This window comes from Microtus ochrogaster, linkage group LG4, assembly GCF_000317375.1.
Source record: "Microtus ochrogaster isolate Prairie Vole_2 linkage group LG4, MicOch1.0, whole genome shotgun sequence".
NCBI classification, from domain to species: Eukaryota; Metazoa; Chordata; class Mammalia; order Rodentia; family Cricetidae; genus Microtus; species Microtus ochrogaster.
Genome location: NC_022030.1, coordinates 48,893,581 through 48,918,235, shown reverse-complemented (window position 1 = coordinate 48,918,235; position 24,655 = coordinate 48,893,581). Strand labels below are relative to the sequence as shown.

Below are 24,655 nucleotides of genomic sequence, written 5' to 3'. Positions count from 1 at the left end.
CCATTTAACTAATGCATTTTCTATGTAGGGATTAAAAAATAATAATACAAACTCAAAATAAAGGGGCTAACAGAAAAAAATTGTGTCATTAAGTGAATGGATCATGTTCAACAAAATATGACATGCTATCTCTAACTATGCAGAATACATTTAACAACAAAAATAAACACAGAAGTAGAACAATGGCTACTTGAGAACCAGAAGAGAGGGGGAACAAGAGAAGGTATTGGGAGAGAAATTTGAATAAAATCCAAGTACATAATATACATGTATAAATGTCATAGTGAAGATCATAACTTTGTATAATTAATTAATAACTTTTTCAAATTAGAATAATGTTCATTTTGAAAGCCAGATTAAAATGATGAAATGTGATATGGTTTTAGTTAGTAAACTTAAATATTTATAAAATAGTTTAGAAAACAAGAACAGAAATTAGAAAAGGTACATTTACAAAGAGTCAATGAAATGAATGGTCATGACAAAGTCTCATGCCTTTCCAAGTAAATGTTATGAGTCTGCAGGTGGGGACAGTTATGTGGATTTAGAAAGGACATTCTTAAGAAACCGTCTGAAATTTTGTCATTTGTCAAGAACTAGAGAGCACAAAGAATGAAAAGTAATGGCAAGTCAAGGGACACGGAGCAAAAGAAACCAATGTTTCTACAAATCCCAAGAAATCATCCACCAGCAAACAAGATGCACTGCACAGTACCTGGAGGTTGAGTTGTTCAGTTGCAGCACAAAGTCTCTGAAGTACATTCAAGGCAGGGTTGCTTCCATCCATATTCTCTGAACTAAAGTAACGCTCAACAAATTTATGTGCCTGCTCCTTAATCCAACCTTTAATTTTTTCTCTACAAGGAGGTAAAAGGAGATATTAATGTTTCCATGTAGGTAAAAAAACTGTAAACTGAAAGTCAGATTAGAGACCTGTAAGATATGAGTTCAATACCCAGGATGGTGGAAAAAACCAACTTCTGCAAGTTGTTTACTGACTTCCACAAGTACTTAGATACACATATATATAGACATAAAGGAAATAAAATTACAGCTTTTATTAAAAATAACTAACAGCTCACTTAAAACACTTACTGGCCTATTATCATTACTATAATTCAGATTAAGCAAATATAGGTTCATTCTGAAAACAAGCTAAGATGTATCTATAGAATTGCTTAGGTATGTAGAATATATTTCAAGGCATCACATGAACAGTAACAAGATGTTCTAATTTTCTAAGTGTTCATACCCGAATACAAATTTACAAAATAATTGACAAAAGGAAAAATATATCTACACTGTTCATCACTGTTCCCTAAAGAGGTGAGGTGAAGATAAGGCATACCAGACGGATGTGACCAGGCTGTTGAAATTATAAACTTTAAAAATACATTTGCTTATTATTCTTCATAACTAAATTAAAAGTTATCTTTAAAATAAAGTGTTACTGGGAAAATGTCTTATTTATAGAGGAAGCAGTCTACACAGGTACTCTACATCAAGTGCCTTCCCAAGAAAGGCATTGCCATATGACCCACATGCTGGAAAGAAATTAGTATCTGACATGGAGCCAAGTACGTTTTTTAAAAAGCAGCTGCTCTCCCCTACAAATCTTCAAATTCCAATAAGTAGGTAGAAAAATTTCATTAAAATGTATAAACAGAAAATGCAAGCATAATTCAATAAAAGGTTTCACATAAAAGAAAACTAACCAGAGCTGTCAAGTAGATATATTATATATATTTTTATATGCATGGGATAGGGCTGAAACCATAGGCAAGTCCTGAGCTACATACATACATACATCCTCATAAGAATCTACCTAATCTGAGTTGAGAATAAATTGAACCAAGCCCACGTATCATCTCCATGTAATGAAGGTGCTCAATACAATCATACTGAGACCTTTCAGATGAAGAACTCCCACCCCTAATCCCAGCACAAACTTTACCTATTATTGGATATGGTGTCTTTTGAGGCTGCCCTGGCAAGACCACTAACTCCTGCAGTTCGTGCTGGCTCAATGTTGTTGCTGTTGGACTGTGCACTTAATCTTCCCCACGTTTTTGGATTCAAGCTTGCCAGGAAGGAAGATTTGGGTGACTGAGTAGTGGTAGGGCTTTTAGCTATAAAGAGAAATGAATTACATTCAAATTATTTCAACAAAACTGAGAAAAAAATCAACAAAACATTCACAGACATAATATAGGAATTAAGAGCACCAAATCATGAGCAAACTTATCACCTTTTCCTCCATTTACCTATTAATTCAACAAAGGACTCACCTTGATTGTCTACTTTGTCATCATCTCTTGGAGGTGAATACTTTGGCCTTCTTGGCCCTCGTTTTGGCAGTCGTTTTCTCTTGAGAACATCACTCAATCGACTGTTGTATGGAAAAACAATGGGTGAGGTTAGCAATTACCACGGAAGAACCCAGCTAAGATACCAGAGGCAGTGACACAAATAAAAATGTCACAACAATTTTCATTGAGTGATTTTAATATGGAATCTGCAACAGTAATATTCAAAAGGATGTATGGAGACAGAAAATTGCTGCTAAAAATATAAAAACTAAAGGCTTAATTTTCTTCATATGCAATTTTGTAAAATATAATGTATTTAAATAAAAATACAAAGAATGATTGACAAAAAAAAAAAAAAAAAAACCAAACGAGTATATTTCTTCCCTAACCTAACTTGCAACACATGGGGCTTAATGTTCATACTAACTACTTACAGTATTATATCCAAAAGGCATAACGAAGGCACAACATAATGATTTCCATAACTGTTTTTAAACTATGTAAGTCTATTAAGTGATAATGTGAACAACCTATTTGGAACTAGAACCAATATTAATTGAATTGTCTACAGCATTTCTTTTATCACGTTTTGTTTGATTGTTGAGACAGCATTTCCACATCACCTTAGGTTGGACCTCAAATCCATGACTCTCTTCCCTCACCCTTTGGCTCTGAGAGTAGGGAGGGCTTCACTTCATCTGCCCAAAGACTTTATTCTAAACAACACTACAAATACACTACACCACACCTTGCAACCTCCTGCTCTTGACATTAAAAATTATTTCTGAAATTATTTAATAACAAAAATACAAAACAATGAGCAGATAAATGAACATTCTAGGGGACAGCAAAATAGCTAAATAAGTAAAGGACGTGCCATCAAGCCAGACAACCTGAATATGATAGAACAAATAAACCAACTGGTGCAAATTGTCCTCTGACTTCCAACACTGGCACCAGGGAACACAAACACACATAAATATGCTTTTAAAAATTAAGCAAATTGTTCCAGCTGTGTTGCTCTATAGCTCAAATAACATTTAAATAATTTAAATGAGAATCCCAGAGTCTGGTAATTCTATGAAATAGGTATACTTAATATATTCAAATACACAACCAAGAAAAATAAATTTTCAGGAAGAAATATGCTATAACAACTTGTAAATGAAAAATGAACATTTTACTTGGAGGGCTGAAGACATGGTTCAACAGTTAAAAGCATCTGTTTCTCTCCAGGAATTAGAGTCAGTTTCTAGCACCTACATGGAGGATCACAACCTTATTTCTGGTCATCTGATGTTCTCATTTTGCTTCTGAAGGTACCTACACATTTATAGTGCGCAAACATATACTAAGGTGTACATACATAACAAAAACAATGAGGACTGCCTGTAAGGCCTGTTCTACACAGTGAGTTCTTGATGAGAGAGTCAGTGCTACATACCAAGATTTAAAAACTTGGAACAAGGAACAAATTAAGATAAATATTTTAAAAGAAAGGCTTTCTTTGGAATAATAAACTATTAGATTGCATAATAAACAACTATTTCCTTATTGAAACTGGCTTAGAAATATTATATTAGTATCAAACTATTATAAGCAGTTGTTAATTAATATAATATTAGGAGGTTATTTTAGTTCCAGGACACAAAGAAACCCTATCTCCATCACCCCCATGCAAAAGAAAGATTACATCTGTCTGCGTTATCTCACAGAATCCTGTGATGGAGCAGTTAAAGATATCTCAGGCATCAAGTAAACATTTTATAGTGAAGCCCTACACATTTATAGTGCACAAACATATACTAAGGTGTACATACATAACAAAAACAATGAGGACTGCCTGTAAGGCCTGTTCTACACAGTGAGTTCTTGTAACCGTATTAATATACGGTTACTGAAAGACCAAAGTATAGAAGAAGTGCTGAGGTGGAGGAACAATAAGGTAGAAGAGTAAATGGGAGAAAAGCACAACAGCATCACAGATGGGAAGGTAGAAAGTCCAACAGGCTCAAAGGCTAATTTTCACAAACTTGCCCAATTAACAAAGAAAAGCATAAACTCACCCCCTTTCCTGGATTAGCAAACAGTCCCAACTAGAATTTTTACTTAAGCTAAAGTACGTAACTGCCACAAGGTGGCAGCAAAATAACTCTTCCTTCAAGCATCTGACCCCCAGCCATCTAGCCAGATGTACAAGACAGGTTCTTTAAGGTATACAAGATTTAAATTTAAAATCCCAGTGAGAATATTTTACCAGATATATATTACAGGAGCTAGCTCTGATTTCCTAGCAGCCACATGAGTTCAATTCCCAGCACCTACAAGGCAACTCACTACCATCTTGTAAGTCTAGTCCCAGAAGGTTGGGTGGTGTCTGCTTTTGGCCTGAAAGGGAACTGTGTGAACATGATACAGAACCATCCATGTAGGCAAAAACACCCCTAATATGTTAATAAAAATGATAAAAGTTTTCGTGAAAAAATTTTAAGATGTATTTTATAGTAAAAGGAAAAACACTTATTGATTATGCTGAGTACAATTTAAATTTCAGAACTGAATGTGGTTTATCATATGCAACTCATGGCAATATTCCAATTTCCAAAATAAAATAAGACCTCTTAAATGTATGATCTTCTAATGCAACAACAATTTAAAAAATATAAAAGTTTCCCAATATCCTATATAGTACAGCAGAACAAACATAAATGAATTTAAGAACTACCATTTATTTACCTTTAAGATATAACCATGTGCTTGGGAATTAAAGCTAAATGAGAAGTCAGGTTTGGCTACCTTGCCTACAGTCTCTAATTTTATATTTTTCACTGCATCAACACCTTTATATCACAAAGGAAGATCTGCAGTAATACAAAGTAATTACAAAATTATGGAATCAGGGAGCTGGGTGGTGGTGGTGCACGCCTTTAATCCCAGCACTCGGGAGGCAGAGGCAGGCGGATCTCTGTGAGTTCGAGGCCAGCCTGGTCTACAAGAGCTAGTTCCAGGACAGGAACCAAAAGCTACGGAGAAACCCTGTCTCGAAAATCCAAAATAAATAAGTAAGTAAATAAGTAAGTAAGTAAATAAATAAATAAATAAGAAAACAAGCATGGAATCAGAAACAAAGGCTAAAATACTCTGTGATATGTGTAAACAAACCTAGTATGTCTGTACTTCATTTCAATTTGTGTACCAATGTGAATTAAATGCTCATATCTCGTGTAACTACAAAACAGGGACCAGTAAAGTAGCTTCCCTAAAGTTATTATTTTCTTTCCACTCCAAAGGGCAGAAGAGCTGAGGAAATACTTCTGTGGTAGAGGTTAATTGCTGAGGCTAGAATCAATTCACACTACCACAAAAAAGTCCACTCTCAGGTATTTTATTCTTAAGTAGGAGTCTAGGACATCAAAGCAGATAAAGGCAAAGTACTTTAAAAATTCACAACAAAACTCACCCTTGAGGGCTCAGGTCCAGTGAATCATCTCTGCTATGCTGCAAGCTGGGTGACCCAAGATCAGCAGACGCATTGGCTGCAGCCGTGGCTGTCCCACTGCTGGCTGGTGTTGTGGACCCCAGGGATCCTGAACCATTTGTACACGCCTTTGGTGGACTTGTCAACAAAGACTCAGATTCTGCTAAATGCTTTACTTGATGCATGACACCTTCAAACACAACAAAAATAAAGAGAGGTCAGTTTAATCAGGAGTTAAGAATAACCCCCACCACTATGAAATCCCTAAATGTTAAACCTAATAAGCTAGAAATAAAGCCAGGAAAAGAAGTTTCCATATCAACTCCAATCAAAAAGAGTAAAATTCAGGGGCTGGAGAGATAGCTCAGAGGTTCAGAGGCTCCTCTTCCAGAGGTCCTGGGTTCAATTTCTAGGTCATACATGGTGGCTCACAACCATCTAATAATGAGATCTGGTACCCTCTTCTGGCATGCAGGCATATATGTAGAAAGAACACTATTTACTTATATAATAAATAAATCTTTTAAAAATAAATAAAATGCAAAGGTATTTTTATTGAATGTATTCTAATCTTCAAATCAAAAATCATATAAAACAGTTATACAAAAAGTAGAAAATATCCACTTTATAAACAACAGTAAATCTAAGAAACACAGCACACATCACAGTATGATAACCACAAAGGGAAGAGACATAAGTAGTCAATTAGCTTCAAAGGTTATGAGGGAAACACAGTAAAAATACTGCTATCTATAAAAGAGCTACTGGTGGCCACACTGTCAGAGAAAGGAGAACTGAAGAGTTCCTATTGTGATAGGAGATACACAGTCACAGATATCTAAGAAAGCCTGTGTCAAATATATGAAATTCTGTGGATGAAATTATATATGATTGCACAGACATTTTTCAGGGGTCCTAATCTTTCATTAGATTCTTGTTGTTTTATGTTGTTTAGGGTTTTTTGTTTGCTGTTGTTTTGGGGATCTTAGAATTTTCTGTATAGACCAGGTTGGCCTCAAACTAACAGATATTCACCCATCTCTGTCTCCCAAGGACTGGGATTATAGATGGGCACTACCATACCTGGCTTCCTTTAGATTCTTTAAGAAAAGAAGGGGGTAGGGGCAGATGATTTATACTTCAGGCACTTGTTATAAAAATATGTTTTAGGCTAGACTATGCTAGATACTGAGTACATAGTTATCAGGCAGGACAAAAGCAAAAATGACTAGGAATGATACATTTCTTAAGGATGCCAGTAAGTAATGATGAACTCATAAAACAATACAGCAAGCTAGTGTACACTGCAGAAGAACCAAGCTCAATCTGAAAGGAAAATAAGACCTTCAGGAAGAGGTTAATGTTTATTCTGGTGTTTTATGAGTAGCATGACCTAGCCATGCACAATTAACACCATTATGTATGCACCACAAATATTTGAGGTTAAAAAACAGAATATGATGGTACAGCAGATTCTCTAAGCTTAGCAAAAAATACTTGGCATGGGATAGAGATGAAAGTGGGCAAGTGGATCTCATTTACTTCTAAACCAAAAAATTAGATGTGTACCCGCACACCTACCTGACTTGTTACAGACAGGTAATGGAAAAACAATGCTTTGTCTTTAACATCTTTAACATCAATACCTACTGCTGTTTTTGTTCTGTTTTTTGTTTGTTTTCTTTTTCTTTTTGAGTATGTTGTTAGTTGAACAAAGCTAGTTACTTGGAGATGATGGTGTCGCACTATGTTAGCTCTTGGGCTGGAAGTCAAGAGATCTACCCCTCTTTTGGATTTAAGGTATACACCACTTTACAAAGACAACTTTAAATGGTTAAATCTTCTTCCTCCTTTGTTCCTTTTTCTATATTGGCCTATTTATAATATTTTAAAACACGGAAAAGACTAAAAGCCCAATATAAGAAGTGTTGACTGTAACGAGGCAAGCAGACCAGGCCTTCTTGCTCAGCCATCATTAGAAGCTTCCCCTAGCCTGGTGGTGGCACACACCTTTAACCAGCACCCAGGAGAGGAGGCAGGCAGATTTCTGAGTCTGAAAGCCAGCCTGGTCTATAGAGTGAGTTCCAGGAGAGTCAGGGCTACACAGAGAAACTCTGTCTTAAAACAAAACAAAACACAAAAAACCAAACAACAACAAACAAAAAACAAACAAAAAAAAAAAAACCCCACCAACACCAACATTACCAACAACAAAAAAGTTTCCTCCTGCAGCACATAGTAACAAAAAACAGAAATCCACAGCCAGATAAAGGGACACTGGAACACTAAGCCTGGATGAAATGTCTCCATCAAAATCTTCCCCCTCAGGACTTAAGGTGATGGAAATAATTTAAAAGCCAGAGGGAATGGAGAACATAAGGGAATTAAGGCTCTCTAAACAATATATATAACTCAGAGACTGGGGCAGCAGGCACAGGTCAGCATGGGTCCGCACCACATGGAGCCACAGAGCTGAAGAAGTGGAAACAAGCTGCCACCCCTAACCCTCTAATCCAGAAGCTATCCAGCTGATAACCACCTGCAAATGAAAATTTGGTATTCTCCAAGGGAGTCTCACTCAGGAAATAAAACTCCTAAGGATATGCTGCTGGTCCAGCAGTAGATGGTCAGCATAAATGAAGTTCCTCATCTCAATGTCACATCAAGGTTTTTCCTTTTACCCCTTTTACTCCTCCCCCTTTTTTTCCTATTTACTCTTGTTTTGTACATTTTTCTTCTCTCTCTTAACACTAGAGATCCTTTGAGTATATATTATGGCTTTCACTTCAGTGTTTTTATGGGATTATGGGATTCTTAAATTATGAACAGTGGGTCTCTACACATGTATCTGTTTCTTGTGACTTCTGTTGGGCTTGTTTCTACAGTTTGTTTTGTCTTCTGATGTATTGGTTTTTCTTTATCTTATTTCATTTTATTTAACTGTTATTCCTTAGAAGTTTGTTTGCTTTCGAATGAGAGACAGAAAAGAGCATGGATCCCGACCGGGAGTGGAGAGAAACTGGGAAGGGAAACAGTAATTAGGATATATTATGTGAGGGGGAAAAAAATCTATTTTCATTAAAGGGAAAACAGAAAAGGTAATCAAGAGCTGGAGAGATGGCTCAGTTGTTGCAGAAGACCTGAGTTCAATTCCCAGCATCCATATGACAGCCCACAACTATCTGTTAAATCCAGTTACAGAGAACCTGATGCCCTGTTATTGTACCAGTCATGTACACTCTCAACCCAATAAAAGATAAAGTAAATCCTGAACTGTTTTGATCTACTGCTATGATGTGCTGCAACCTTATTCAAGGAATTACTATAGACTGCTGACATAAAAGTCTGACTGCTGTCAAACTTGAGCACATATTGGGGGTAGGAAGATCACTGAGAATGACTACAGTCATCAGTGACAGTGAATTTCAAGCGTCATGTACTTAGCACAATAAACGTATTACACATGAAACACTCTATGCTTGAGTTCTTAAACACACAATCTTTCATATGAACAACTAATACTTTCCTTGTAGACACTGAACACATCACATCAAGCTCTAGACTCATCAACTTATCAAAAGTGGCAATGAAATTAAAGGTGGTGGTGGCGCATGTCTTTAATTCCAGCACTCAGGAGGCAAAAGTAGGCATATCTCTGAGTTAAAAGCCACCTGATCTACAGACCAAGTTCCAGGACTTCCAGGACTACACAGCAGAAAAAAAAAAGGGGGGGGGGGAAGCATTACCTTCTCTTCTGAAGTAAACACTGAAAATATCAGGTAACTTTTGCATTAAGATTTCTGCCATCTGAAGTGCTCCAACTACTATCTTCAGATCTTGACTTGATAGCATGGAAGCAATGTGACTAAAAAATAAAACATTTGTGTATGAACAATCTGAAGTTGGTTTTTGTTTCTGGTCATATTACTTAAAATTTAAGAACAAAATTCCATTCTATTATAACAATTATAATTTTTATTAAATTCAGTTAGATTTTAAATTATATTAAAATATAATTCAAGACATTCCAAACAAACTTTACTTCATTTTTTTTCTGTACCATGATTTGGAAATTTTAAAAATTACTTCAGATTTGAATTTCTAAAACATTTTTAGTATTTTCATGAACACACCTTGAAACAGCATGATTTTTCAGAACATCCTTCAGAAGTTCAGCATCAGCAAAATAAATTATCCTAAGAATTGCTCTAAGGCACTTATGTCTGACTGCAGGTCCTGCTGAGGAGCTATACACTTCATAGAGAACACCAAATAAGGTCTTAATGAAAGACTTAGCCAGTTCCGGATCTTCTTTCATTAGCTGTGCTCGAGCATCATCCTTCTTTAACTCTGAATATCCACCTGATGTTTAAAAAAAAAAAAATTAATTCCTGAAGTGGCTGACTACTATATAAACACAGCAAAAATCAAGTATTCAGCCAAGCAACTCTGTGAAATACTAGGGCAACCTTTCTCATTATAGAACAAACTAACTTTTCTGAGCATTAAGAGACTACTGTACTGACTATTCTGACCAGTTAAAGTATCACTGTACTAAGTATGCTTCTTTGTACTAAAACATAGTCTAAGAAGGACTAGGAAAATTTCAATACTAACCTACTAAAATACAGGTTGAAATAAATACAGGACAGTATATAGTAACAAAATTATGCAGATAAAAGTTATCAAAAAAACTGGAAAACAAGGTGACTCTGCTATTTTGTTCACAAGGAATATGTATAAAGGAGAATGAAACTGATGAAGACTATGAACAAGAGTCTAGCCAATTATGGTTACACATCTTGCCCTTTGCCTATAAAGTACATTTGTTTATGTCTTATAATATGATAGCTTTGAGACTATGATAGTATTAAAAGGGGTAAAGACTATATAACCTCTGATGTTTCCAACATTTACTACCCAGACCTTTTCTGATGGAGTGTTGTAGGGTCAGATCAAATGAACCTGCATTCTAACCGGCAACCCATCACTTAAAAAAAAAAATTGTGGAAGAGACATAGCACATGTAGCAATACTGACTTATTCATAATAACTGAGGCACGGGTTTTAATTAAATATATCACCATTAATCAACAATCTTACCTCCCTCCAAGGATATTCAATGAAACCATAACTATGCAAAAAGAAAATATTATGCCTGGAGTCTTAGACTTCAGGAGGGAGGGAGGGACGGAGGGAGGGAAGCAGGCAGGCAGGCAGGGAAAAAAAAAACAAAAAATATTACAGGTTCCAGTAAGAAGGTAAAAATGCTTAATAAGGCCAAAGACTAGAACCTACATGGCAGAAGAAAAATAGCTCCTTCGAGTTACTCTCTGACTTCCACATACATGTTATTATATGCCCACATAACATACTCAAAATCAATGTGAAATAAATAAATCCCAACAGTGCACCTCTACTTAACTCAAAAGGATACTTACTAGTGTTAGTATTGGCTAAGGGGTTAGGTTTTCTCTGAATGGCACGTGCTGTTCCCGTGTCCTCATTGATTTGCTGCATAGAATTAAAATCAATAGTATAAACTCGTCCCAGAGTGGACAAGCTTATCTCATCCTCACCGACCTGATGGGCTGCCTGAGAGCAAAGAGAGAGAAACCTTGAATATAAACGTGTAGAAATTCATTAACTTAAGCACAGCAGGGACCCACTACACATGCTACTTTACATATCTATTTTATGTGGCTAGTAAACTGACAGAAAGTGGAAATTTTAGTACTGCTGACAAAACGCATTGGTTTAACAAATCATTTTAAATTAAACCAAACCGTGAGTTCTGAGGCAGAAGTCAGATAAAATGAAATACCAAGTGACATAGCATAATTGACATGAAGACACCATTTGTATTTCAAAAGAAATTGTACTGTGAAGTAGCTTTTACATATGTACTTAGAACTCTTAATGGTAAGACAGAAAACATTTTTTACCTAATCAGTTTCTACTAACCTAAAATGTTCCTTTAAGCCAAATACCTTGTAAAATTGTCTTTAAGTAAATAAAATACCTCACATTTACATGCTGTTCTAAGACTGTAAGGAGCACAACTAAAACTTAAGATTAATAATCACGATGCAAACACTACACAGAAGAGACTATTATTTAACTTCAGGCACCCTAGAGAAGATGCAAAATATGCTACATATGGCAGTTGTGCACATGGAATCCCAGCAATCAGGAGGTTTTCAGGGTCAAAGACAGCTTAGACTAAATAGTAATAACCTATCACTTTAAAAACAAATAAACAAATTACTCTTAATACAAAGATCAGTCTGAGCTGAGACTCCTAGACAGACTTGAGTAACTATCTGGAAATAGAGAATAAACTAACAATGAAGATGTGATTATCAGGAGTATGCTAAAAAGAAAAGCACTTAAAGTTAGAAATTAAGAACACTAGCAGTTGTAATATAAAGGACCAGTCAACAATTAACTCATAAAAGCACAAGTTGGTTCTGAATTCTGAGTTCTTTTATAAGGACTCCAGACTTTAGAAACTGATTGGAGGAATATATCTGGAACCTACAGCTTTATAAGAGTTATAAAGATTATTGCAATTCAAAAGCTGTATTAAATTTAGAAGAATTATGTTTAAGTATGAAAAATGCTACAGAAAATGTATAGCCTCTCGAGTGCTGAAACACTTTTCTACCTCAAGTCTTTTTGTCATCTGAGAAATTTAAGATTATTCCAGGGAATGCAAACATAAGATGAACATAAACCACACAGAAACTGTCATTAACATTTTAGTATATTCCTACAACATATTATTCATTTTCTTTTCTTATACGAAGTAACAAAAAGTTCCATCATTTTGAGCACTGCTTTCACATTTATGTCATTAAATCTATTGCACAAATACTGAATTACATACTAGTCTATTTATCACAGTTTTCATGTTCACCCTGAGGCAGGTATTTAACTTGTTTTCCCGTTTTTCCCCATTAAGTATAAAAAGCACACACTGGGAGATTTCTTCTGGGTTGAAATAATAGGCCTGCTTTGAGACATAGTCTAACCCTTCAGTGTTTCCTTTTGGAAACAAAACTATGGGGTAAAGAACTTAGATTACTTGCTCCAAGCCAAGCAGGTAGTTAGCAGCAGAAGCAGGACTAGAACATCATGTTTTCTGACCTCAACAGAATGAGGACCTTCTTTCTCAGGAGACAAAATGAGAGAATCTTAAGTTAATTCAAAACTGAGCACACTAAACACACAACCACCTCCCCATTCCATCCCTACACCCACTGTCCACAAAAATAGGCATATTTAAATGGTACAATGAAACTACTACCTCAATGATCCGGCTGTCAATCCTGTTATAGGGATGCCAGAGGCCTCGGTCATCCCGCCACTGCCAAATTGCACCATCTGTATTCTGCGCATTTCCCTTCTTTAGCATTGTATCAACTGCAAAGATGCCTTCTTTTGGTAAACATGGCATAAGTTCACTGGAAATAAAAGGTGTAATTATTTTAATAAGCAACTTTCTGTGCCAACTATAGGTGTTAAGACTCTCAAGGAAAATAACCCCATTTTTACCAAATCAGAGAGGTCAGTTCATACAGTTCTTGAGGACTTCGTGGAACAAGATCAATCTGCTCTTGACAACTTCCATTGGAGGCACCACACAGAAGGAAGTGAAGTGTTTCTGCAATGTCTGTTAAGCCAACAACACATAACATAAGCCTATTAAACTAGATGTAGTAATTTATTTAAAAGACAATCATTCCCTAGAGTAGGGCAAAAATTAAAATTATTTACTCACAGAGGATCTGAATATGGAAACTGCAAAAATATAAACCAATTATATGTGTAAAAAGAACAGCAGAAGAAAGTTTGTGGCTTTTAACCATGTCTTTCTGTGGTCTTTCATCCTGAGTACATATCCTTCAGCTTACCCAAAATACCACCATATTGGATCCTTTTGCTACTTTAAGGAGCACAACACTTTCTATCAACAGGATGTCACTCAGATATACTCATACTTACCACCTTCCTTTTAAATATACTGGAAGCACGTGTTCTATAGGGTAAACACCTGGAGCTCACGTTTCCTGCCTTACATTATACTTACATGTTAACTCAATACAAACATCATTAAACTATATCAGTTTTCCACTCCCAGAAAACATCAGTATCTGGAGAATTTATGATAATCACTCAAGTGCAAAGGTTTAGTCACTCTAACAGCTAAAACCTAAGAAAAGTTATGTCTTTGTTAGTTGTACTATGTTTCTAAAAATACTGTCTATATGTAAATATGCATAAATACAGCTATGACTTTTATTAATCTTGAAAAGGTATAGTTTTGCCAACTTTTTCGAGTAATATTAGTACACTGTGTAGAATTTTACAAGGATGCTTTAATGGGCATGAGGACGGAATTCAAAGACAGACTGCTTCCTAGACCTACAGGATGCTTTAATCTTCATTCTACAGAACCACAAAAGGACCTTGAAATTGTGCTATATATTTTCTATAAAGATAACAGATAAGTGATCAGAAAAGTAGTTAAGATAACCCCTTGAAAAAGAGGTAAACGTGCCCACAATTACTTTTTATCACTATAGAAGGAAACGGTCTAATGTGGTCCATGAGATAAAGGAAATGTCACAATATGACATCAAAGGAAAAGTATCCAGTGTGTTCAAAGAAAGCACTTCCCAAGCTGGTATTTAAAGCTGGACTACTGTCCCTCACAGTAACTAGTGAGAAGCTGTTCTCTAACTGTTCAAAGAGGTCCTAGAGACTTCAGAATAAGTTACAAAGCTACTTGTGAAGAAGTTAAACTTTTCTCCATTTCACTGACGTTGGGAGCACTGTGAAAACAAATCACAGGGGAAACAATAATCTGTCCAACTATCCACCTCAATCACACTGTCTTTTTGTCGAGGTCTATCGTCAATGCATTAGTTCACAAGAAATGCAATGAAAAGTGAAACAAGGTTTATCCAAGACAAAATATTATACAGTCTGAAACGATAGGGCCAAAAGCTGTATTTTAAGTAAAAGGCAAGACTGACCCTCAAGATCGAACCTTGAAGTTTAAAATTCCAAGTATAAAATTATTAATCGTAAATGGAGTTGTTCCAATAGTTAACACTATAACAAAGAATCAAGATACAGATTTTTTCTGAAACCATACCACGTTCTGACATTTACTTACGAGACAAGGCCTAAGAAAGAGGGATCAATTTGTCACTGGTTAAGAAACACAAAATTAATTAACTTTGTAAAAACTGGAGATACTGATCATTAAAAATAAGGTCCAGCTTTCTGAGAGAAGAAAGCACTCTACACTCAGATAATGAACTGGAAATATCAAACAAGGGCTGAGAGAATTGAGTTATTGTTAAAAGTAATGTAAAAGTTAGAAAACTAAAACCAGATCATTAGTAATTAGTGTAATATGAACATCAATGATCTTGAGTCATTCCCAAAGGTGAGTTTTAAGAATATAACATTAAAATCTCATGATCAAGCCAAGTGTACCAGCATACACGTTTTAATCTTAGCACCAGAGAGGCAGGAAGGATCTAGAAGTTTAAGGGCAGTCCAGTCTACATAGCAAGTTCTAGGTTAACCAGGGCTACATAGAAAAACACTCTCTCAAAAAAACCAGAAAAGATCTTTAGCACTACTGGATATCAAACACCCAGACTTTGTATAAGTCAGGTAAGCCTCTATCACTGAGCTTACTTTCCTATCCCACCATTTTTCTTCTTCAATAGCCAATGTTATTTATGGTTTCTTACTTTTGTGACTTAGGTTGACTTGTTAGTGAAGAAAGAGACACTTTTATGGCTTAAAATACCAATAATAAAACAGCACTTACTTTGTTTCATAAGCTGAACGGCTAGTGTTGGGCAGTTGGAACACATCAGAGAAAACATGCGAACCACCATTATAAACATCCCAGAACTTAAAACTGGTGGAGTCACTACCAACAGTTGTTGAACATTTGTTAGCAGATCTTTGGAAGCAACCTGCTGCAGTAAATTCTTCATGAACACAAGAAGAGAAATTATTATGCTGTCATTTAGCAATTCTACAATTTAAAAAAATATACTACCAAGATGATACTGACCTCCTCGTGTTGAAAGTTGTCCACTAGGCGTGCAAAACAAAGGCAAGTGCTTTCTACTGACTTTTTGTCCTATTTTTCACAAAGGAAAATAAAGTTCATTAATATAAAATGTTAGCACCAACAGTCACTTAGTTCTTTCTTTACCCCATATCTAGGTAACCTCTTTATCAGATATAAGCTTTGAAAAGAAAAACCCAGAGAAAGTGTAGTTGGTAATATTAAAAAAGTATGTGCAAACATTTGTATTGAGACTTGAAGATTCAGGAATTTGTAACCATCAGCAGATCCAATCCCCTAAGCACTAAGGAATGAAGTTACTGATAACAATTGGCTTTTTCACTATAGAAATAATCCAAAACAATTTGGCTATTAGAAAAACTTTATATTGCTATAAAAATAAAGCAATTTTTGGAGAAAATATCTGTCATACTCCTCATAACAACAAAACCAACATTTTCTTTACTTCAACTAGGCTTCCTTCTGTAAAAACAGGAATCAAAAAAGTTGCAAAAGCCCAAACCTTTCCCGTTGCTCCATTCCCAAGAAAGAAAGCCAGAAAGTAGTAGCCGACTTAATTTAAAATTTCTGATTCTTAGTTCTCATTTATGAAGGATGTTAGGTAGTATTGATTTTCACAATTAATTACAGAACATATTTTAAATTATTGTGGTTTCAACTATGCTTTTAAGAAAAAAAAAAATTAAGCCAGGCATGGTAGTACACAGCTTAATCAAAACATTTGGGGTGGGGGAAGCAGAGGCAACTGATCTCTGTGAGTTCTATGCTAGCAAGGGATATATAGTAAGATCATATCCCAAAAATAAATAAATAAGAAGAAAGCTGTCTAGGCATGTATGATAATAGGCTTGAAAGGATTCAAGTTCGGAGCTAGCCTACACTGTACTATAAACTGTCCCTTGTCCTCTATAGAAAAGAAAAAAACTTAATGTCTCTAATCTATCATTATCATTATAGAAATGTAGGCGACAAATGAGCCCATCATCTTATGTAATCCCTTAAGCATATTCTGTACATCTAATTGTCACAGGTTTCAAATAATCTGTGAAAGTAGATTTTTAAGAAATTCAAAGTAGATTTCTTAAAAAGTGTCCCTAGTAACAATAGCATTTTTAAAATATGGGTACAAGAAGACACAGTTTCTCCCTGACCTCCAGATGTAGCAACTCAATTCCCCCCATTCAAATCTGGTATGAATACTGCTGTTCAAACTCTATCTCTGATATTTTACCTTTTACATACCTATTCTGCTCTCCTCCAATCCCAACAGGTAGAATCTATACTTTCCATTTCTATTTCGGGACAACCCTTTTTCTCTCTTCTAGTCTTGAACCATGCTCCCAATACCTTTTAGGGGGATCTTTCTAAAAGTAAATTCTTATCTCACAAAGGAAAATCTTAATTTATACAATAACAAAGTCATCAGTTAATACCAATATAAAGATACTGAACCTATAAATTGCTTATCATTTGGGTAAACCTGCCAAAATCTTATAAAAAAATAATCTAATATGTTACTAGATAATACATTTAAAAAGAAACATGGATCAGAACACTTAAGAGTTATACATATCCAATTAGAAAATTGTAAACAGAATTTTGGGGAAAAAACAAAAAACAAACTTTCACGACATAGGAAACAAGATTCATACTTTACCTGATGAGTTAGCCTTTGGGTAAGTAATGGTAGGGAATCTGCCACAAAATGAAATTCATCAGGTGTGATACTCTGGCAGCAATTGGCTGCAATTGCTAGTGCATTTCTTTGGGCATTTATGCTGAAGAATTCTAGATACAGCAAGCAGTCTGCCAAGCCACCCTAAAATACAGAAAACTGTTAAAGTGAAAGAAAAATATCCTTTGACAAAAAGAACTATTATAAATGTCTAGAACATCACATAGTGTAAAATATGTGCATCTTATGGAGCTACAATCAAGGAACTAGCACAATGCAGTTCTGAAATAACATCAAAGGAAATATAGTCTTTTAGCAACAACACTTACCGCCTGTAAAATAGCTTTACTATGTCGCCGTGACAGCATCTCCAAGGCAGTTAAGGCCTGCTCTGCCACATCAATACACTGAATAACTTGCAGCTAGGAACATTAAAGTAGGTACCAAAGGTTATCATTTATTTTTCAACAGTACTTTATCTGCACAAACACTTTATTCATCTATTTGTAGTCACTTGCACTACTTCCAACATGAAACCAAACTAGAAAAACTCATCCTTGGGTAAAACTTATAAAGCTTTTACTTTCCTCCCAACAACTTACTCAGCTTTAGGATACTGTAAAATATTATTACCATAGAACAAAATTCCCTATTTAAAACAAGTTAGTTGATACATGCACCAAAATTTTTTAAACCTGACTTAAAAAGTACATTTAATCAGAGAAATTATATTTTGCCAGATGAACTGTTTTATCGTGCATTTAAGAAAAATGTTAGATATAATAATACAACCTACTAACCACTGACCATATGAAAAATTTCCTTTCTCCACTAGTCAATTTTGTGAACATAAGCTCTCCTTTGTCTCAAACTTTTCAGCAATCAAATAAGATTATAGTTATGAATTCTACTGTTGTTAACTCCTTTTATACTGATTGTGACGTGTTTATACTCTCATACACACATTTCAGAAGTCGGTTTTCACCTTCTACTTTGCAAAAGCAGGTCTCTATCTCATGTCTCATCTCTATCTTACAGGTATCAAGATTACAGATACATGCCACTTGGCTTTTTATGTGTGTTCCAGGGATGATAAAAATTCAGCTCTTAAGGTTTATCCTTTAAGCACTAGTACTCAACTCACCAGCCCCCAATGTATTATTTTTAATGAAATGCTTTATGATGCTCTCTGATGTTAACGTGTTAAAAGCTATCATAAAAATATCATAAAGTGGGGGCTTTATTTTATAAATAATTTATTAGTTTCAACTATTGGGTTTTTTTTTTACATAAAATAGTTTTTTTGGTAAATTGGTTAAAAACACATACTTTAATTACATCACAGAAACAAATTCAAGAATCCAAAACTTGACTCCTCCTGTGTACTTATGAACAAGCTGTACAAAAGCAGGACTACCTTTTCTAAAAAGACAGGAATAGCATCTACGACAACAGCAGATGATCGAGGGAGCGCTTCCATCATGTACGTTAAGGCTCGGCAAGCGTGATTCATCTAGAAAACAGAATGAGTTTTTATTCAATACATACTCAAATTAAAATTTAGGTAGCCTTTAAAAATACATGATGTACTTACAATGTCAAAATTATGTTCCATCTGCAGTAATGTTATCTGTTAGAAATATAACAAAAAATTAGAAATTTTTAAAGTATTTCTTGCATTTCACTGAAATGGAGAGAATTTTCTTCCTTGCACTACACACAAAAAAGTAATAGCAAACATACTTAGGAATTATTATGCTTATAATGTCTTTCATTGAATGCTACATCTCTAGATTGGCAATGCTGTTATAAGGCATGAAGTTAAAAATCATCATTTCTGCTGCTTACAACCAGCCATTTTAGTAGTTCTAATATACTTCAGAGACACCCACTAACATGAAAGAGATTTACCAACTGACACATCATCAGAGCCAGCAATGACTGGTATTCGCTGAATTATTATTAACACAGATTGAAGACTACAGTTTACATTCTGTACACATCTAATAGAAATGAGTACTGTCATAACCATATGCTAATGATACATTAGCATACATTAAAATGTGGCTTGAACAGAATTGGATACATTAGAGACTACAATTAATAAATGGCATACCAATTAATTACTTCACAAATAAGTAAGTCTAAAAGTTAGAATTTATAGTATTTTCTCATTAGAAAAAGATTTCACAGAGATTGCAGCTATTTTGGTCAAAGGAAGCAATGTAAAACTTGAAAATTTTAAATGCACTATATTTCAGGTATCAAGTACCCTTCAAATAGTTGCTGATAATAAAAGATACACAATACCCGATTATTACATGAATTCTCTGGTAAATAAATACATTCATAGAAAAAAACTGTTCAAAACTGAAACATTTATACACATTCACCACCTAAATCAGTCCCTTGAAAAACCCATCTAATTTCAAAGGGTCTTCATGCTTGTAACACAAAAACACTAAGTTTCCTAATTGAAAGATGAAAGCTTTCCCTTACACCAAAAGGGACTACTTGTTTTTGCTTTTCTGTTTTGTTCTTTCGTTTTTTTGAGACGAGTTTCTTTGTGTAGCCTTGGCTGTTATAGAACTAGTTCTATATTATCAAGCTGGTCTCAAACTCAGAGATCCACCTGTCTCTGCCTCCCGAATGCTAGGATTAAAAGCGTGTGCCACCATTACCCAGCAAAAAGAACTACTTGTAAATGTCAATTGTTTTAATCTCATTTCTGTTGCTACGATAAAATATCCTTAAAAAGTAACTTAGAGGAGAAAGGCTATTTTAGTTAACAAGTACAGGACAGAGTCTATCATTTCAGAGGAAGACAAGGCAGAAACTTGAAGCAGTAATGAAAAACTTACTCCTTACTCAGTACTAATAGGGGATGGTGGAGCCCATTTAAGTTGATGTAATCAAGATAATTCAAAAAAACATGAACTCAGAACAAGATGACCAAAGACCCCCTTTTATCAAGATTCTTTCCAAATTATTTTAGATTTTGTTACGCTGGGAGGATCAGAATTTAATCTGAAGGTTGAGCTAGCAGAAAGGCAAGAAATTGCTTTATAGTTGCCCAAACCAAACCTTTCAAAAGGAAAGAATGTGCTAAGTAATGGCTGTGTGAAGCCCTTTATATATGATACACCTTTACACAGAACTCCTGAATTATCAGATTTCCATAATGTAAGAATGTGACCAAATGAGAAAATCTCATACTCCATAATTTTTGTCAACTACTTGGATATGTGAGAAGGAATATTTATTTAATTTTCAGTAACAAAATATGCTATAAGCCTAATACTTGTATAAAATTAATGAATTGCTGCCTGGCTTGACAATTCTTCCCATGCATAATAATAAACAAATAATAAACACTCAATCTTTCTCCACCACAAAGATAACCCAAAGTATTATTTCCCCAACGAAAAAGGAAATTGAACAATAAAGCCTAGCACATTTTTCGCAGTGAAAAAACAAAGCATTACTGATAGGTTGAAAAACTCATTTAAGTAATGAAGATCAAGTGAGTGACTTCAAGAAAAAATTGGCACAAAAATATTTACGAATTCAAGATGGGTAAATAGCTCATAAGCAAAGTAAGTAAATATAAAAACAGCATGCTTACCAAAGCTGGAACAACACTCTTCACAGGAAAGCCTCCCAATGTCTCCTCATTTCCCATGACCAATAGCTGACACATTTCAATGACTGCCTGAAGCTGTTGACTCTCATCACTCGCTTGTAGTCCTTGAAGAAGCTGTTGGGCCTTAGAACCTGCACGGAAAAAGAAGGCATTACTTTTAAACACTGGAGCTAGAGAAATAGTTCAGCAGTTAGGAGTAATATTATTCTTCCAGAGACTCCAACTCTATTTTTAGCAGCAATGTCAGGCTGTACACGATCATTGATAACTGCAACTCTAGGGGTAATCTAACATTCTTCTGGTCTCCTCACATATTCATCCAAACGTGTGTGCATAGAAACATGTAGAAATACTCACAAACATATAAAAAAATTGATCTTTTTAACATTGAAGAGCTGGGGAGATGGCACAGTTGGACTGAGACCAGATTTCAAAACAAAATGTTGGTCCAACCATGTAGAAATAAAAGACATAATACACGTAACTTTAATAAATACCTATTCCTGGAAACAGATGTTATAATAATAGCAAAAAGAGAAAAGGAAAGCAAACCAAGTCTATGCCACTTTATACTCAAGGGAGAGCTGAACTGTTTGTTGTTTCTGCTTAGCCTTAACATGACCTCAATTACTTGGTTTATGCTTTCTTAACTTAAACAAGTTCATTAATTTTTAGCAGCAAAACTCACATCACCAAATACCAACAGGAACTGCACTTTCAAAAAAATTAATGTAGCAAGTATAATTTTAGTCCAATAAAAATTTCCTAATAACGGTATCTGGGTGTAAAAGGAATTTCATGCTTCTTTAAATATACAAACCAGGATTAAATAGAAAACAAAGAAAAGAAACAAAAATTAAGACAAGCAGAATAATGATTCGGAAGATATGAGATATTCTGTATAATAAACAAGACAAATAATCTTTGTAGTTCCAACTGTATTAGCAGGTGCTGACTACCAGTTCATTTTTTAGGCATTGATTCTATTATGCAAATTAGTTACAGTGAAAGAACTCAAAATTAAAATCAATACTTGAAGTAAAAACTCAGTGCTACAATGCTTCCCTAGTATTTGTGAGACCTGGGGATCAATCTTCAACATGGTAAACAAATGAGTAAAACCTGCAAATCTGTTTTGTCTCTTCAGAGATGCTAGTAAAATTATTATTTGCACAGTAGGCTTTTAAACTCAGCATCATTAGGTTTTAAAATATATAAGACTGGATACAAAAATACCTGAAAATAACTTTCAATCAATATAAAATTCATGTCAAAAGTAGTTTACCATAATTAAGGTTCAGGTGATCTTCCTGGTGGCATAACCCTCAAAAAGACGTGTGACCAATTGGGAAATATTATTTTAAGGTGTGTTGTTTGTGTCCCCCCCCCCCGAGACAGGGTTTCTCTGTGGCTTTGGAGCCTGTCCTGGAACTAGCTCTTGTAGACCAGGCTGGTCTCAAACTCACAGAGATCTGCCTGCCTCTGCCTCCCAAGTGCTGGGATTAAAGGCTGCGGTGAAGCTATGATTCTTTGTCTATTTAAAACACCTGATAGTCTAATAAAGAGCTGAACAGCGAGGCAGGAGCAAAGATAAGCAGAGCTTGCAGAGAGAGTATAAACAATAGGAAGGGGAGGAGCAAAGAGAGACCAAGAAGAGGACTTCAGGAAACTGTCACTCAGCCACCCAGTCAGCCACAGGGTAGAAGAGAGTAAGATACATAGAAGAAAGAAAGATAAAAGTGCAGAAGCAAAAAGTAGACAGGATAATTTAAGGTAAGAAAAGCTGGCTAGAAATAAACCAAGCTAAGACTGGGCATTCATCACTAAGAATAAGCCTCCATGGGTGATTTGATTGGGAGCTGGGTGTTGGACTCCCCAAAAAGCCAAAAAGAGCTTTAAACAAACAAACAAACAAAAAAAAATTACACAACAGTAACCTTTGCAATACTTGTTTTCTGTACTATATGTAACTGAAATTTGTATAATTGCTGCCTACTATCTTGTAATAACTAAAAGTCTACCTGAAAACAAAATGCACAGACATGTTCAAAATAATACAACTTCTAAATTCTAAACTAAAATATTAGTATCAGTATGGCAGGTATATCATTTGTGCTTAAATAATACATAATTTAAAAAAAGTAACTAATGAAAAGAAATCACCAGTAGTTCCTAATTTCACCTAAAAAGGATGAAATGATGTACACCAAGTTTATCTCAGCAACACAATCACCTAAAAGAGAGGAAAAACTGGCAAATATGCCATGCAATGGGTGTCTCAAACACTGAGGCTGGTAAGCCTAAGTATAATCATTATCAGTGAGATTACAATTATCTAAAGCCCTATATCAAAACAACTGTGTGAGGACTTCAGTAAAAACAATGGCCAAACTGGTTAAGTGCCTCTGATGCATGAAGAAATCCAATTACTAGCAGAACATTTTGGATACTGGATCATTTTATATTCATAAACAATTAAGTTAGGGGTTCAATTGTAGACCATATGACCAGCAAGCAAGGATGATGCCATGTATTCAACTCCACCGCCAGGAAATAAATAGAATAAAAGCAGCAGCAGTCATCACCACCCATAGCATTGTTTAAGTAGGCTAAAAGTACTTCTAATCAAAACTTGGTGCATATTAAGAGTTCTTATACTCAGAATTAAAATTGTCTTTTCTCAAAACAAATAATAAAAACTGTTACTGTGTATCTTGCAAGTCATCTCAATGTCAATAACAAAAGATATTACTTACTCCCTATGCTGAAATCAAGTAAATAAAAAAAATGTTTCTCATTATGTTACAAAGATCACAAACACTAATTAGGAGTAAAGACCAAGTGAGTTCATTTACATATTTCAAAGCCTTCATAAAGCAAAACTGGAATTACTGAATTCACCAGCACTTAATAAAAGTATTCAGGCTGGCACTGAAATTATAACTGACAAATTTGAGAATGGGAAGTATTGCTTTGGTTCTTGTTAAGCTACCAGCAGTTTGTAGTATCAGTTTAAACATCAACTGAGGTGGAAAGGAAAAGCCCAGTATTGCAATTACTAGTCACGTCCTTATATTTTCATGTAAGGATTTCAGGAACCTCCCACATAGCCACAGACCAACATTCCAATAAGCAGTGGAGATCAGGAATTGGCAGGCCAATATATTTTATAAGGAGCTTTGGAGGTCATATGATCTCCACTGTAGCTATCCCAATTATGACTGTAGTATTATAGTTCAAAAGTAGACACAGACAGTACCAAACTAATGAACATGGCTCTGATCCATTAAAACTTTATGGAAAGTAAAATTTGAAATTCACTTAATTTTCAACTCAAAATATGATGCTTCATTTTTTTTCCAGGCACTTAAAACTATAAAGACATTCCTAGTTCTCAGGCTACATAAAAGAAAGTGGGAGTAACCGA

At 35.0% G+C, this 24,655-nt stretch overlaps 1 protein-coding gene across 12 annotated transcripts in view; it reads right to left on the bottom strand.

Moving 5' to 3' along the window:
- The window catches only part of Trip12 (thyroid hormone receptor interactor 12), a 125,186-nt gene that overhangs the window by 31,062 nt on the left and 69,469 nt on the right, over positions 1-24,655 (bottom strand). For 7 of the 12 annotated variants that reach the window (XM_013351653.2, XM_013351650.2, XM_013351654.2 and 4 more), the window contains 16 exons: positions 21,211-21,359; positions 19,180-19,215; positions 19,003-19,098; positions 17,915-18,007; positions 17,568-17,729; positions 15,893-15,961; positions 15,641-15,806; positions 13,345-13,462; positions 13,094-13,253; positions 11,229-11,382; positions 9,921-10,149; positions 9,534-9,652; positions 5,770-5,977; positions 2,289-2,389; positions 1,955-2,129; positions 716-857 (listed from right to left, as the gene is read on the bottom strand). In XM_013351653.2, coding sequence (XP_013207107.1) covers positions 716-857; positions 1,955-2,129; positions 2,289-2,389; positions 5,770-5,977; positions 9,534-9,652; positions 9,921-10,149; positions 11,229-11,382; positions 13,094-13,253; positions 13,345-13,462; positions 15,641-15,806; positions 15,893-15,961; positions 17,568-17,729; positions 17,915-18,007; positions 19,003-19,098; positions 19,180-19,215; positions 21,211-21,359 — 2,177 coding nt within the window. The remainder of the gene's footprint in view (positions 1-715; positions 858-1,954; positions 2,130-2,288; positions 2,390-5,769; positions 5,978-9,533; positions 9,653-9,920; positions 10,150-11,228; positions 11,383-13,093; positions 13,254-13,344; positions 13,463-15,640; positions 15,807-15,892; positions 15,962-17,567; positions 17,730-17,914; positions 18,008-19,002; positions 19,099-19,179; positions 19,216-21,210; positions 21,360-24,655) is intronic. The other 5 variants (XM_026786084.1, XM_026786083.1, XM_013351652.2 and 2 more) reach the window with 1 other exon arrangement.